This window comes from Nomascus leucogenys, chromosome 6 (assembly GCF_006542625.1).
Source record: "Nomascus leucogenys isolate Asia chromosome 6, Asia_NLE_v1, whole genome shotgun sequence".
NCBI classification, from domain to species: domain Eukaryota; kingdom Metazoa; phylum Chordata; class Mammalia; order Primates; family Hylobatidae; genus Nomascus; species Nomascus leucogenys.
Window position 1 is genome coordinate 45,916,920 of NC_044386.1, and position 13,850 is coordinate 45,930,769.

At 42.3% G+C, this 13,850-nt stretch overlaps 1 protein-coding gene and 1 pseudogene across 9 annotated transcripts in view; both read left to right on the top strand.

Annotated features, from left to right (window-relative positions):
- The window catches only part of DNAAF4 (dynein axonemal assembly factor 4), an 81,599-nt gene that overhangs the window by 40,971 nt on the left and 26,778 nt on the right, over positions 1-13,850 (top strand). For all 8 annotated transcript variants that reach the window (XR_004030425.1, XR_004030424.1, XR_004030426.1 and 5 more), the window contains exon 5: positions 6,057-6,202. Coding sequence is in view for 5 of the 8 variants with exons in the window: in XM_012507290.1 (XP_012362744.1) it covers positions 6,057-6,202 (146 nt within the window). In the remaining 3 variants the exon portion in view is untranslated. The remainder of the gene's footprint in view (positions 1-6,056; positions 6,203-13,850) is intronic.
- LOC100600168 lies at positions 11,337-12,385 on the top strand (annotated as a pseudogene). The gene has a single exon (XR_001115909.2). The product of XR_001115909.2 is annotated as an acyl-coenzyme A thioesterase THEM4 pseudogene (transcript).

Below are 13,850 nucleotides of genomic sequence, written 5' to 3' on the forward strand. Positions count from 1 at the left end.
CCAGCTACTCGGGAGGTGCTGAGGCAGGAGAATCGCTTGAACCCAGGAGGTGGAGGTTGCAGTGAAGCGAGATCATGCCATTGCACTCCAGCCTGGGCAGCAAGAGTGAAACTTTGTCTCAAAAAAAAAAAAGAAATATTTAGTATTTTCCTCACATAAGTCATTATTGAATTCCTATAAATTTAACATTTTAGTGTAAAATCACATATATAATAATAATAATTAACGTTTACTAGGTGACTACTATGTGCCAGGGGATTTTATTGCTTGGGTCACTCAGTCTTCACAACACTTCAGTCTAAGCGCTGCTATTCTTATTTTAGAGGAAATAGATGTTCAGAAAAAAAAAAAAACTATGAATAGGTAAACTCGTGGGATTTGAACCCAGATCTGGTCTGCATCTGAAACCTGTGCTATTTCCACCAAGTTATATGTCTTTACAACTTTAACAGTGAGGCTTGGCATGTTGAAAAGTCATTTAGAGCCTGGTCATGGTGGCTCACGCCTGTAATCCCAGCACTTTGGGAGCCTGAGGTGGGCAGATCACCTGAGGTTAGGAGTTCCAGACCACCCTGGGCAACATGGCGAAACCCTGTCTCTACTAAAAATGCAAAAATTAGCCAGGCCTGGTGGCGTGCGCCTGTAGTCCCAGCTACTCAGGAGGCTGAGGCAGGAGAATCACTTGAACCCAGGAGGTGGAGGCTGCAGCAAGCCAAGATCGTGCCACTGCACTCCAGTGTGGGCGACAGAGTGAGACTCTGTCTAAAAAAACAAAAACAAAAAAAGTCATTTAGATTGAATATATATATATATATAAATATTCAATTTGCTAATATTTTATAAGCAATTGTCACATTTATCTTCATATTGAGGTTCAGTTATGTTTTTCATTCCTCATACTGTTCTTGTCTAGATTGTATACCAAATTATACCAGACCCATATACTATAGAGCATTTTTCTTTTTCTACTATTTGAAACAATATAGTTAGATAAGAGAAATATCTGTTGTTTTAAAGTTTAGTAAAACTTCCCCTAAAACTGTCTAGGTCTGGAGTTTTTTTATGGAGGTTTTTTTTTTTTTAAATAGATTTAGTTTCTGTAATAGTTATTGATTATTGAAATTTTCCAAAGTCAATTTTGGTAATTTGTCTTCTAAATTGTGCATTTTATCTATTCAAATTCATTTCCATAAAGTTTTTATTTACTTATCTCTACTTTATCTATAATTATATAATTTATTAATTTCTAATATTGTTCTTTTTTTTGAGACAGGATCTCACCCTGTCACCCAGGATGAAGTACAATGGATCTAGCTTGATCCTTAATAAAGTAATCTATCCTTTATTTCTGGTTGTTTTAAAATTCTTTCCCTTGGTATATTATGGGTTCATTAGTATAAGTTCAATTTTATATTTATTTATCTCATAATGTCATCACTTGGAGCATACTGTCACTCAAAGAACTTTGTCATTCATCAATTCTGGGAATTTCAAAACTATTGTCTTCAAATATTACCTTCTTGGCTCATGCCTGTAATCTCAGCACTTTGGGAGGCTGAGGTCGGCGAATTACTTGAGACCAGGAGTTCAAGACCAGCCTGGCCAACATGGTGAAACCCCATCTCTACTAAAAATACAAAAATTAGCTGGCTGTGGTGGCACATAGCTGTAATTCCAGCTACTTGGGATACTGAGGCGTGAGAATTGCTTGAACCCAGGAGGCAGAGGCTGCAGTGAGCCAAGATCGTGCCACTGCACTCTAGCCTGGGTGACAGAGTGAGACTGTCTCAAAAACAAAAACCAAAACAAACAAATATTACATTATTGTATTCTCTTGTTTTCAATATATATTTTCAAATTACACAGATGTTTTTCTTTTTTTTTTGAGACGGAGTCTTGCTCTGTCGTCCAGGCAGGAGTGCAGTGGCACGATCTCACCTCACTGCAACCTCCGCCTCCTGGGTTCAAGCAATTCTCCTGCCTCAGCCTCCTTAGTGGCTAGGACTACAGATGTGCACCACCACACCAGGCTAATTTTTGTATTTTTAGTAGACACAGGGTTTCACCATATTGGCCACGCTGATCTTGAATTCCTGACCTCAAGCGACCTACCTGTCTTGGCCTCCCAAAATGCTAGGATTACAGGCGTGAGCCACCGCACCTGGCCAACTTTCTTGTATTCTCTTTATCTTCCTCAGCTATGTTCTGTATAATATCCTCAGATCTATCTTCTAGTTTATAAATTTTCTTCAACCATGACTAATTTTATGTTATACTTGTCCAAGATGTTTTTAATTTCAGTGACAATATTTTTCATTTTGAAAGTTCTGTTTTTTGGCCAGGCACTGTGGCTCATGCCTGTAATCCCAGCACTTTGGGAGGCCGAGGCGGGCGGATCATGAGGTCAGGAGATGGAGACCATTCTGGCTAACACGGTGAAACCCCATCTCTACTAAAAGTACAAAAAATTAGCTGGACGTGGTGGTGGGTGCTTGTAGTCCCAGCTACTCGGAAGGCTGAGGCAGGAGAATGGTGTGAACCCGGGAGGCAGAGCTAGCAGTGAGCCGAGATCATGCCACTGCACTCCAGCCTGGGCGACAGAGCAAGACACTGTCAAAAAAAAAAAAAAGAACTTTTTTTTTCACACCTCTCTGTTCTTTGTCACTAGCTTCTTAGTTTTCATTATTGATGTTAGCCTGTCTTTACTGGCTTTAAGTAAGTATGTTTAAAATGATTAATCTCTTTCAGATTGTTGTGCTATTTCAAAGTCTTGGGGAGCCAGTCGTCTTATTTGTTGTGTCTGCTGATTGTTCCTCATACCGGATTGTTTCCTCTTGTGAATTGTGCTTTTTTGCCTGACCACTAATCTTCTGCAAAAACTTCTTAGTGTGTATGTATGAGGAAATATCATATATTCTTATTTGCAAAAGACTTGTTGATGAGGAATACCTGGAGCCTCAATTTCTTACAAGAGACATTGTTTCCAAGCTTCACTTTCTAAGATTAGTGAGCAGAGATCATATAAGCATCCTTTTCACTAAGAGTGACGCCCACTGGGCATGGTGGCTCATGCCTGTAATCCCAGCACTTTGGGAGGCCGAGGTGGGTGGCTCATGAGGTCAGGAGTTCGAGACCAGCCTGGCCAACATGGTGAAACCCGTGTCTACTAAAAATACAAAAAAATTAGCTGGGCATGGTGGTGCACCTCTGTAATTCCAGCTACTCAGGAGGCTGAAGCAGGAGAATCGCTTGAACCCGGGAGGTCCTGCCCTTCTATGATTCTAGTTTCATTTCTACCTCCCCACCTCTGTACCTATATCAGCATTAAATTTCCAGTCTCCAGCCGTTGATATTAATCTATTTGCATCTAAAATCTTTCCAAACAGCTTTTGTGTCAGCTTTTGAGATGACCCTGGCTTTAAGTTCGGTGATGAAGCCTTTCCTTTACTTACTTTTGAAACTGAACTATATATTGAACCTTTTGTTTATTTATTTTTTATCAAGAATTTGTATGTGTTCATAACATTTTACCTTTTCATAAAATTGCATGTAAAACTTTGTAGTAAAAGTTTTAACCTGTGTTGTTACAAACAGCAAATTTCTTTTTTATGTTTTGCAATTTGCAAATAGCAAATAGAAGAGTTTGTAAATTAGATATACGAGTTTGGAAATTATATATCTTATTTTTACTGTAACTAGTGGTCACTTTAATATTTTTTATAAACACATGAAGATTTGTTTTTCTGTAGCAATCTAGTTTTTTTTAGTTCTCCTCATGGGATAATAGTGATGATTTCCTGCATGTTCTATATCGTATTAATCATTAGTATTATTAGTAATCTGAGGTAAAATGAAGTATGCTTCATTTTTACTTTCTATTCTATTTTCCTTTTCCATTTTTTTTTTTTTTTTTTTTTTTCAGTGAGACTTGCTCTCTTGTCCAGGCTGGAGTGCAGTGGCGTGATCTTGGCTCACTGCAGCCTCTGCCTCCCAGGTTCAAGCGATTCTCTTGCCTCAGCTTCCCAAATAGCTGGGATTACAGGTGCCCGCCACCACCCCTGACTTATTTTTTGTATTTTTAGTAGAGATGAGGTTTCACTATGTTGGCCAAGCTGGTCTCCAACTGCTGACCTCAAGTGATCTACCCACCTCAGCCTCCCAAAGTGCTAGGATTACAGGCGTGAGCCGCCGCACCCGGACCTATTTTCCTTCTTTTATATTACTATTTAAAAATATTATTTACAGGCCAGGCGTGGCCTGATCACGAGGTCAGGAGATCGAGACCGTCCTGGCTAACACGGTGAAACCCCATCTCTACTAAAAATACAAAAAATAGCCGGGCATGGTGGCGGGCGCCTGTAATCTCAGCTACTTGGGAGGCTGAGGCAGGAGAATGGCGTGAACCCGGGAGGCAGAGCTTGCAGTGAGCTGAGATGGCGCCACTGCACTCCAGCCTCGGGGGACAGACTGAGACTCTGCCTCAAAAAAAAAAAAAATTATTTACAGACTGGGCGTGGTGGCTCATACCTGTAATCTCAGCACTTTGAGAGGCCAAGATGGGAGGATTGCTTGAGCCCAGAAGTTCAAGACCAGCCTGGGCAACAAAACAAGACCCCATCTCTACAAAAAAGCATACAAACACAAAATTAGCCACGTATGGTGGTGTGCACCTGTAGTCCCTGCTCTTGGGAGGCTGAGATGGGAGGATTGCTTGAGCCAAGGGGCTCAAGGCTGCACTGTGCTGTGATTGCATCACTGCACTGCAGCCTCGGTGATGGTAATAACCCTGTCTCTAAAAAAAAAAGATGTTATTTACAACATTTTTAGCGTGTTCTCCACTGCTTTAGAAAACCCATCCTTTCTCATTTTGCTCTCAAATTCCCCACTCCTGGGTTCTTAATGTTATTTCTCTGTGTTCTGGAACATTTCTTTGAGTAATGTATTCACAAAAGATGACTAGGTAGTGTTGGCTGAGTTCTTACATACCTAGAAATGTCTTTTGCCATTATGAGTGAGCAACAGTTAACTTGGATATAAAATTATTGGGAACTTGTACTAGGTAGGTTCAAGCCGCGCATTGTAAAATAAAGCCCCAAATGTACAGATCAAATAAAGATAAAAATTTAGTTCTCTTTAATGTAATACTTTGTTATGCAACAGTAGTCAATGACTGTGTCCCACAAGGCCATCCTGGCTGATGGGATCACCTCTGTTATCACATTATGTGGCTTTCATCTTTGAGTCTAAGAGCGCTCCTTCCCCCCTTGCCCCAGTCCTTTGAAATGTCTAGTCAAGACCCTTTCCTAGTTTTTGTTTGTTTGTTTGTTGGAGACGGAGTCTCACTCTGTCACCCAGGCTGGAGTGTATGGCACGATCTTGGCTAACTGTAACCTCCGCCTCCCAGGTTCAAGCAAGTCTCCTGCCTCAGCCTCCTGAGTAGCCGGGATTATAGGTACGTGCCACAGGCCTGGCTAATTTTTATATTTTTAGTAGAGACAGGGTTTCATCGTGTTGGCCAGGCTGGTCTTGAACTCCTGACCTCAGGTGATTGGCCTGCCTTGGCCTCCCAAAGTGCTGTGATTACAGACATGAGCCACTGCGCCCATCCTTGCCAGTTCTCATTAGTTCTCTTTGATAGCTAAAACCTCTTACACTATTATAAGAAAGCATATAGGAGATACAGTATATAGGAGACATTGCTATAGAGTTTGAGGAGATAGAGGTAGTATTGGCAGTGGTGGTTTTGCCTATGTGCCCTTCTCTAGAGTTGATGTAGAGTTGCCTAGAGTGTCCTCCCTTGGAGTTGATGTGAATTAAACACTGTGGTTTTACAAAGAGAACCCCAGAAAGGTAGCTGAGGCCATTGATAAAGAGCAGGTAGGTCATTAGCTGCCATATTATCAGTTCTAAATTTTGCATTCTTTTCTTGCAGAAAATATATTTGATTTATTTGTTTAGGATTTGGGGGTGAGCTTTGATGTGTAATTACTTTATCAGTTGATTGTTAACTAGAAAATGAGAAATAAGTGACTTGTTTGCTACCATTGTTTTTGAAGGGAGAAATTCAGAAAATATATTTACTGAGAAGTTAAAGGAAGACAGTATTCCTGCTCCTCGCTCTGTTGGCAGTATTAAAATCAACTTTACCCCTCGAGTATTCCCAACGGCTCTTCGTGAATCACAAGTAGCAGAAGAGGAGGAGGTAGATATACTTACTCTAGTTACAATTACCACAAATGAAAATACTTTATTTTTATTTCATCTATTGAAATTACTACTGGTTCTGAAATTCGTAAGTATTTATTACACTAAAGAAATAACGTCATGAATATGTTTTAGAATTTCCTTATGAGAAAATATATTTTGCAGATTTTTTTGGCTCCAGAATAGTGATAAGAGAACACTGATTTAATATATGTACAGTAGGCCAGGTGCAGTGGCTCACACCTGTAATCCCAGCACTTTGGGAGGCCGAGGTGGGTGGATCACTTGAGGTCAGGAGTTCAAGACCAACCTGGCTAACATGGGGAAACCCCATCTGTACTAAAAATACAAAAAATTAGCCAGGTGTGATGGTGGTGCATACCTGTAATTCCAGCCGCTCAGGAGGCTGAGGCAGAAGAATTGCTTGAACAGGGGATTCAGAGGTTGCCCTGAACTGAGATCTTGCCACTGCACCCCAGCTTGGGTGACAGAGCAAGACTCCATCACAAAACAATGAAAAACTTACATATATATACATATATGTACAGTATTGTTTATTCCAAGAGATAAACTGTTGTACTTGCCATTTATTTTATCAAATATATCATGTTCTATAATGTTAATAAATGTATAAACTCTGGATCAGTATGTGTTTGGAAAGAAGAGATTTGGAAATTATTAATATATCATTACAACTAATTATTACCAATAACAGGTATTTCTAATGTGACATTTTAGAATTAATATCTTCCATCCATTTATAAATTCCTAAGCCCTGGATTTCAAGTATTGTATCTTTAGTTATATTAGCACTAAGAACTACATTTTTTTGGCTGGGTGCAGTGGCTCATGCCTGTAATCCCAGCACTTTGGGAGGCCGAGGTGGCAGGATCACCTGATGTCAAGAGTTTGAGACCAGCCTGACCAACATGGTGAAACCCCGTCTCTACTAAAAATACAAAAATTAGCCAGGCGTGGTGGTGGGCACCTGTGATCCCAGCTACTGGGGGGCTGGGGCAGGAGAATAGCTTGAACTCAGGAGGTGGAAGTTGCAGTGAGCCGAGATTGCGCCATTGTACTCCAGCCTGGGCAACACAGTGAGACTTTGAATAAAAAAAAAAAAGTGTTTTTTGTTTGTTTGTTTGTTTTTTGAGATGGAGTTTTTGCTCTTGTTGCCCAGGCTGGTGTGCAGTGGGCATAATCTCAGTTCACTGCAGGCTCCTCCTCCCAGGTTCAAGCAATTCTCCTGCCTCAGCCTCCCTAGTAGCTGGGATTACAGGCGTGCGCCAGCATGTCTGGCTAATTTTTTGTATTTTTAGTAGAGATGGGGTTTCACCATGTTGGTCAGGCTGGTCTCAAACTCCTGACCTCAGGCGATCCACCCTCCTTGGCCTCCCAATGTGCTGGGATTATAGGCATGAGCCACCATACCCAGCCAAGAACTGCATTTTTTTACTGCAAGGCTGAACTGATGCATCTTTGATTTGAAAAATTGTAGAAATAAGAAGATCCTTAAGGCATAATGACAAGCTGGGTGTGGTGGCTCACGCCTGTAATTCTAGCACTTTGGGAGGCCGAGGTGGGTGGATTACCTGAGGTCAGGAGTTTGAGACCAGCCTGGCCAACATGGTGAAACCCCATCGCTACTAAAAATACAAAAATCAGCCCGGTGTGGTGGCAGGCACCTGTAATCCCAGCTACTCGGGAGGCTGAGGCAGGAGAATCACTTGAACCCGGGAGTCGGAGGTTGCAATGAGCTGAGATTGCACCATTTCACTCCAGCCTGGGTGAAAGAGTGAAACTCTGTCTCAAAAAAAAAAAAAGACATAATGACAATATAAATATTAATTATTTCATATTATTAAACTGTATTTTCTATATTTGTAACATTTCTATAATTATACAGTTATAATAATAATAATTTTTTTTTTTTTCAGATGGAGTCTCGCTCTGTCCCCCGGCTGGAGTGCAGTGGCACAATCTCCACTCACTGCAAGCTCCACCTCGTGGGTTCATGCCATTCTTCTGCCTCAGCCTCCCAAGTAGCTGGGACTACAGGTGCCCACCACCACGCCTGGCTAATTTTCTGTATTTTTTAATAGAGACGGGGTTTCACCATGTTAGCCAGGATGGTCTCAATCTCCTGACCTTGTGATCCGCCTGCCTCAGCCTCCCAAAGTGCTGGGATTACAGGCATGAGCCACTGTGCCCGGCCCATAGAAATATTTTTGAATTGTGTTTATACACACACACACACACGCACACACACACACACACACACACCTTTTTTTTTTTTTTTTTTTTTTTTTTGAGTTGGGGCTTGCTGTGCTGCCCAGGCTGGAGTACAGTGGGACAATCATGGCTCACTGTAGCCTTGAACTCTTGGCCTCAAGTGACCTTCTGTATATTTTTCAGTACAGAAAAATGAAAATATAAAAGAGGATTTTAGATCAATATTCTGGATGAACATCGATGCAAAAATCCTCAATAAAATACTGGCAAACTGAATCCAGCAGCACATCAAAATCTTATCCACCATGATCAAGTGGGCTTCATCCCTGGGATGCAAGGCTGGTTCAACATACACAAATCAGTAAACATAATCCAGCATATAAACAGAACCAAAGACAAAAACCACATGATTATCTTAATAGATGCAGAAAAGGCCTTTGACAAAATTCAACAGCCCTTCATGCTAAAAACGCTCAATAAATTAGGTATTGATGGGCCGGACGCGGTAGCTCATGCCTGTAATCCCAGCACTTTGGGAGGCCGAGGCGGGTGGATCACGAGGGCAGGAGATCGAGACCACGGTGAAACCCCGTCTCTACTAAAAATACAAAAAATTAGCTGGGCATGGTGGTGGGCACCTGTAGTCCCAGCTACTCCAGAGGCTGAGGCAGGAGAATGGCGTGAACCCAGGAGGTGGAGCTTGCAGTGAGCCAAGATCGTGCCACTGCACTCCAGCCTGGGCAACAGAGTGAGACTCCGTCTCAAAAAAAAAAAAAAATTAGGTATTGATGGGACGTATCTCAAAATAATAAGAGCTATTTATGACAAACCCGCAGCCAATATCATACTGAATGGGCAAAACTGGAATCATTCCCTTTGAAAACTGGCACAAGACAGGGATGCCCTCTCTCACCACTCCTATTCAACACTGCATAGTGTTGGAAGTTCTGGCCAGGGCAATCAGGCAGGAGAAAGAAATAAAGGGTATTCAATTAGGAAAAGAAGAAGTCAAATTGTTCCTGTTTGCAGATGACATGATTGTATATTTAGAAAACCCCATCGTCTCAGCCCAAAATCTCCTTAAGCTGATAAGCAACTTCAGCAAAGTCTCAGGATACAAAATCAATGTGCAGAAATCACAAGCATTCTTATACACCAATAACAGACAAACAGAGAGCCAAATCATGAGTAAACTCCCATTCACAATTGCTTCAAAGAGAATAAAATACCTAGGAATCCAACTTACAAGGGATGTGAAGGACCTCTTCAAGGAGAACTACAAACCACTGCTCAACGAAATAAAAGAGGACACAACCAAATGGAAGAACATTCCATGCTCATGGATAGGAAGAATCAATATAAGGCCGGGCGCGGTGGCTCACGCTTGTAATCCCAGCACTTTGGGAGGCCGAGGCGGGCGGATCACGAGGTCAGGAGATCGAGACCACGGTGAAACCCTGTCTCTACTAAAAAATACAAAAAATTAGCCGGGCGTGGTGGCAGACGCCTGTAGTCCCAGCTACTCGGAGAGGCTGAGGCAGGAGAATGGCGTGAACCCGGGAGGCGGAGCTTGCAGTGAGCCGAGATCGCGCCACTGCACTCCAGCCTGGGCGACAGAGCGAGACTCCGTCTCAAAAAAAAAAAAAAAAAAAAAGGAAGAATCAATATAGTAAAAATGGCCATGCTGCCCAAGGTAATTTATAGATTCAATGCCATCCCCATCAAGCTACCAATGACTTTCCTCAAAGAATTGGAAAAAAAACTACTTTAAAGTTCATATGGAACCAAAAAAGAACCCACATTGCCAAGACAATCCTAAGCCAAAAGAACAAAGCTGGAGGCATCACGCTACCTGACTTCAAACTACACTACAAGGCTACAGTAACCAAAACAGCATGGTACTGGTACCAAAACAGAGATATAGATCAATGGAACAGAACAGAGCCCTCAGAAATAATACCACACATCTACAACCATCTGATCTTTGACAAACCTGACACAAACAAGAAACGGGGAAAGGATTCCCTATGTAATAAATGGTGCTGGGAAAACTGGCTAGCCATATGTAGAAAGCTGAAACTGGATTCCCTCCTTGCACCTTATACAAGAATTAATTCAAGATGGATTAAAGACTTAAAAACCATAAAAACCCTAGAAGAAAACCTAGGCAATACCATTCAGGACATAGGCATGGGCAAGGACTTCATGTCTAAAACACCAAAAGTAATGGTAGCAAAAGCCAAAATTGACAAATGGGATCTAATTAAAGAGCTTCTGCACAGCAAAAGAAACTACCATCAGAGTGAACAGGCAACCTACAGAATGGGAGAAAATTTTTGCAATCTACTCATCTGACAAAGGGCTAATATCCAGAATCTACAAAGAACTCAAACAAACTTACAAGAAAAAAACAACCCCATCAAAAAGTGGGTGAAGGATATGAACAGACACTTCTCAAAAGAAGACACTTATGTAGCCAAAAGAGACATGAAAAAATGCTCATCATCACTGGCCATCAGAGAAATGCAAATCAAAACCACAATGAGATACCATCTCACACAAGTTAGAATGGCGATCTTTAAAAAGTCAAGAAACAACAGGTGCTGGAGAGGATGTGGAGAAATAGGAACACTTTTACACTGTTGGTGGGACTATAAACTAGTTCAACCATTGTGGAAGACAGTGTGGCGATTCCTCAAGGATCTAGACCTAGAAATACCATTTGACCCAGCAATCCCATTACTGGGTATATACCCAGAGGACTATAAATCATGCTGCTATAAAGACACATGCACACGTATGTTTATTGCAGCACTATTCACAATAGCAAAGACTTGGAACCAACCCAAATATCCATCAATGGTAGACTGGATTAAGAAAATGTGGCAGTAGTGTGTGCCGTCCAGGGCTAGAGCAAGCGTCGCCCCACGGCCTGCGCAGCCCTGAGCCATGCTGAGGAGCTGCATCGGGCACCTCCGCACGCTGGGGGCCCTTTGCCGGCTGCCGCTGGTAGGCTGGCGCCTGCCGGGTCGTGAGCCACGACCTGCGCTGAGGTCATTTTCTTCTGAGGATGTCATTCTTAAGGACTATTCTGTCCCCAACCCCAGCTGGAACAAGGACCTAAGACTGCTCTTTGACCAGTTTATGAAGAAATGTGAAGATGACTCCTGGAAACATTTGCCTTCATATAAACGTACACGTACTGAAAGGATTCAAGACTTCAAAACCCGTTTTCTTGACCCAAAGCTTATGAAAGAAGAACAAGTGTCACAGGCCCAGCTCTTCACCAGAAGCTTTGATGATGGCCTGGGCTTTGAATACATGATGTTCTACAATGACGTTGAGAAAAGGATGGTTTGCTTATTTCAAGGAGGCTCTTACCTGGAAGGACCACCTGGATTCATTCATGGAGGTGCCATTGCAACCATGCTTGATGCTACTGTTGGTATGTGTGCAATGATGGCTGGGGGAATCGTCATGACTGCCAATCTCAACATCAATTGTAAAAGACCTATCCCTCTTTGTTCTGTTGTTATGATAAATAGCCAACTTGATAAAGTTGAAGGAAAGAAATTTTTTGTTTCCTGTAATGTTCAGAGTGTTGATGAGAAGACCCTATACTCAGAGATGACAAACTTATTTATAAAGCTGAATCCTGCTAAAAGTCTGACATAAAGAGCTGCTGGTGAACTCCATCTCATTCTCTCCCCTCCAGAAGAAGCAGTTGTCCCCCAAATACTCTGCTCCCTCACTGCTGAATCCCTGTAGGGAGAAGCCTGCCAGCAGTGACCTTCTGAAACAGCCTTCTGAATACAAGGAGGATTCAGCTTCCATCTTCTCAACTTTTTAACACAGAAACACTTCCTGCGAGCATTTCGACAACTCTCAGGCCGGGTGCTGTGGCTCACGCCTATAATCCCAGCACTTTAGGAGGCCAAGGCGGGCGGATTGCCTGAGCTCAGGAGTTCAAGATCAGTCTGGACAACATGATGAAACCCCATCTCTACTGAAATACAAAACATTAGCCGGGCATGGTGGCGTGTGCCTGTAGTCCCAGCTACTCAGGAGGCTGAGGCGGGAGAATTGCTTGAACCTGGGAGGTGGAGGTTGCAGTGAGCCAAGATCATGCCACATCACTCCAGCCTGGGCAACAGAACGAGAACCCATCTCAAAAAAAAAAAAACAAAAAAAAACTGTCTCCTTAAGATATGTTACTTGCTCCACTGCAGACTAGAGAAATAAATGTGTATTGAAACTTTTACTGCAAACTTGAAAATGCTAGAAAACCAAGCATGAAGAATAAATACATGGCGGAGAACACACAGGCATGTGCATATGCATATACATTGTAAGTTAGTAAGTTAGAAAGCCAGCTTTGTTGTATCTGAACACATGAATCTTTTTGGTCAGAGTAGGAAGCACAGCCAGATCCTATAGGAATGAATACCTCAAATCTGTTGTCTGGGATTCTAGAGATTAAACCACTGTGCCATTTAAAAAAAAAAAAAGAAAAAAGAAAATGTGGCACATACACACCATGGAATACTATGCAGCCATAAAAAAGGATGGGTTCGTCTCCTTTGTAGGGACATGGATGAAGCTGGACAAAAAACCAAGCACCACATGTTCTCACTCATAGGTGGGAATTGAACAATGAGAACACTTGGACACAGGAAGGGGAACATCACACACTGGGGCCTGTTCTGGGGTGGCGGGAGGGGGTAGGGATAGCATTAGGAGATACACCTAATGTAAATGACTAGTTAATGGGTGCAGCACACCAACATGGCACATGTATACATATGTAACAAACCTGCACGTTTTGTACATGTACCCTAGAACTTAAAGTATAATTAAAAAAAATGAAAATACTATAACCCAGAAAGGCAAAATAATAATCACATGGGCTAGGCATGGTGGCTCACGCCTGTAATCCCAGCACTTTGGGAGGCTGAGGTGGGTGAATCACAAGGTCAGGAGTTTGAGACCAGCCTGGCCCATATGGTGAAACCCCGTCTCTACTAAAAATACAAAAATTGGCCAGGCATGGTGGCACACGCCTGTAATCCTAGCTGTTCAGGAGGCTGAGGCAGGAGAATTGCTTGAACCCAGGAGGCGGAGGTTGCGGTGAGCTGAGATCATGCCACTGCACTCCAGCCCGGGGGACAGAGTGCGAGCATCTCAGAAAAAAAAAAAAATAATAATAATAATATCACATGAACTCCCAGAAAGCAAGAAATTTGGCTAGAAATTTCATCTATTGTATTTCCACCAGCTATTGAGGTTTAAAAAAAAGTTTAAGGCCAGGCACAGTGGCTGAAGCCTGTAACCCCGGCACTTTGGGAGGCCAAGGCAGGTGAATCACAAGGTTAGGAGTTTGAGACCAGCCTGGCCCATATGGTGAAACCCTGTCT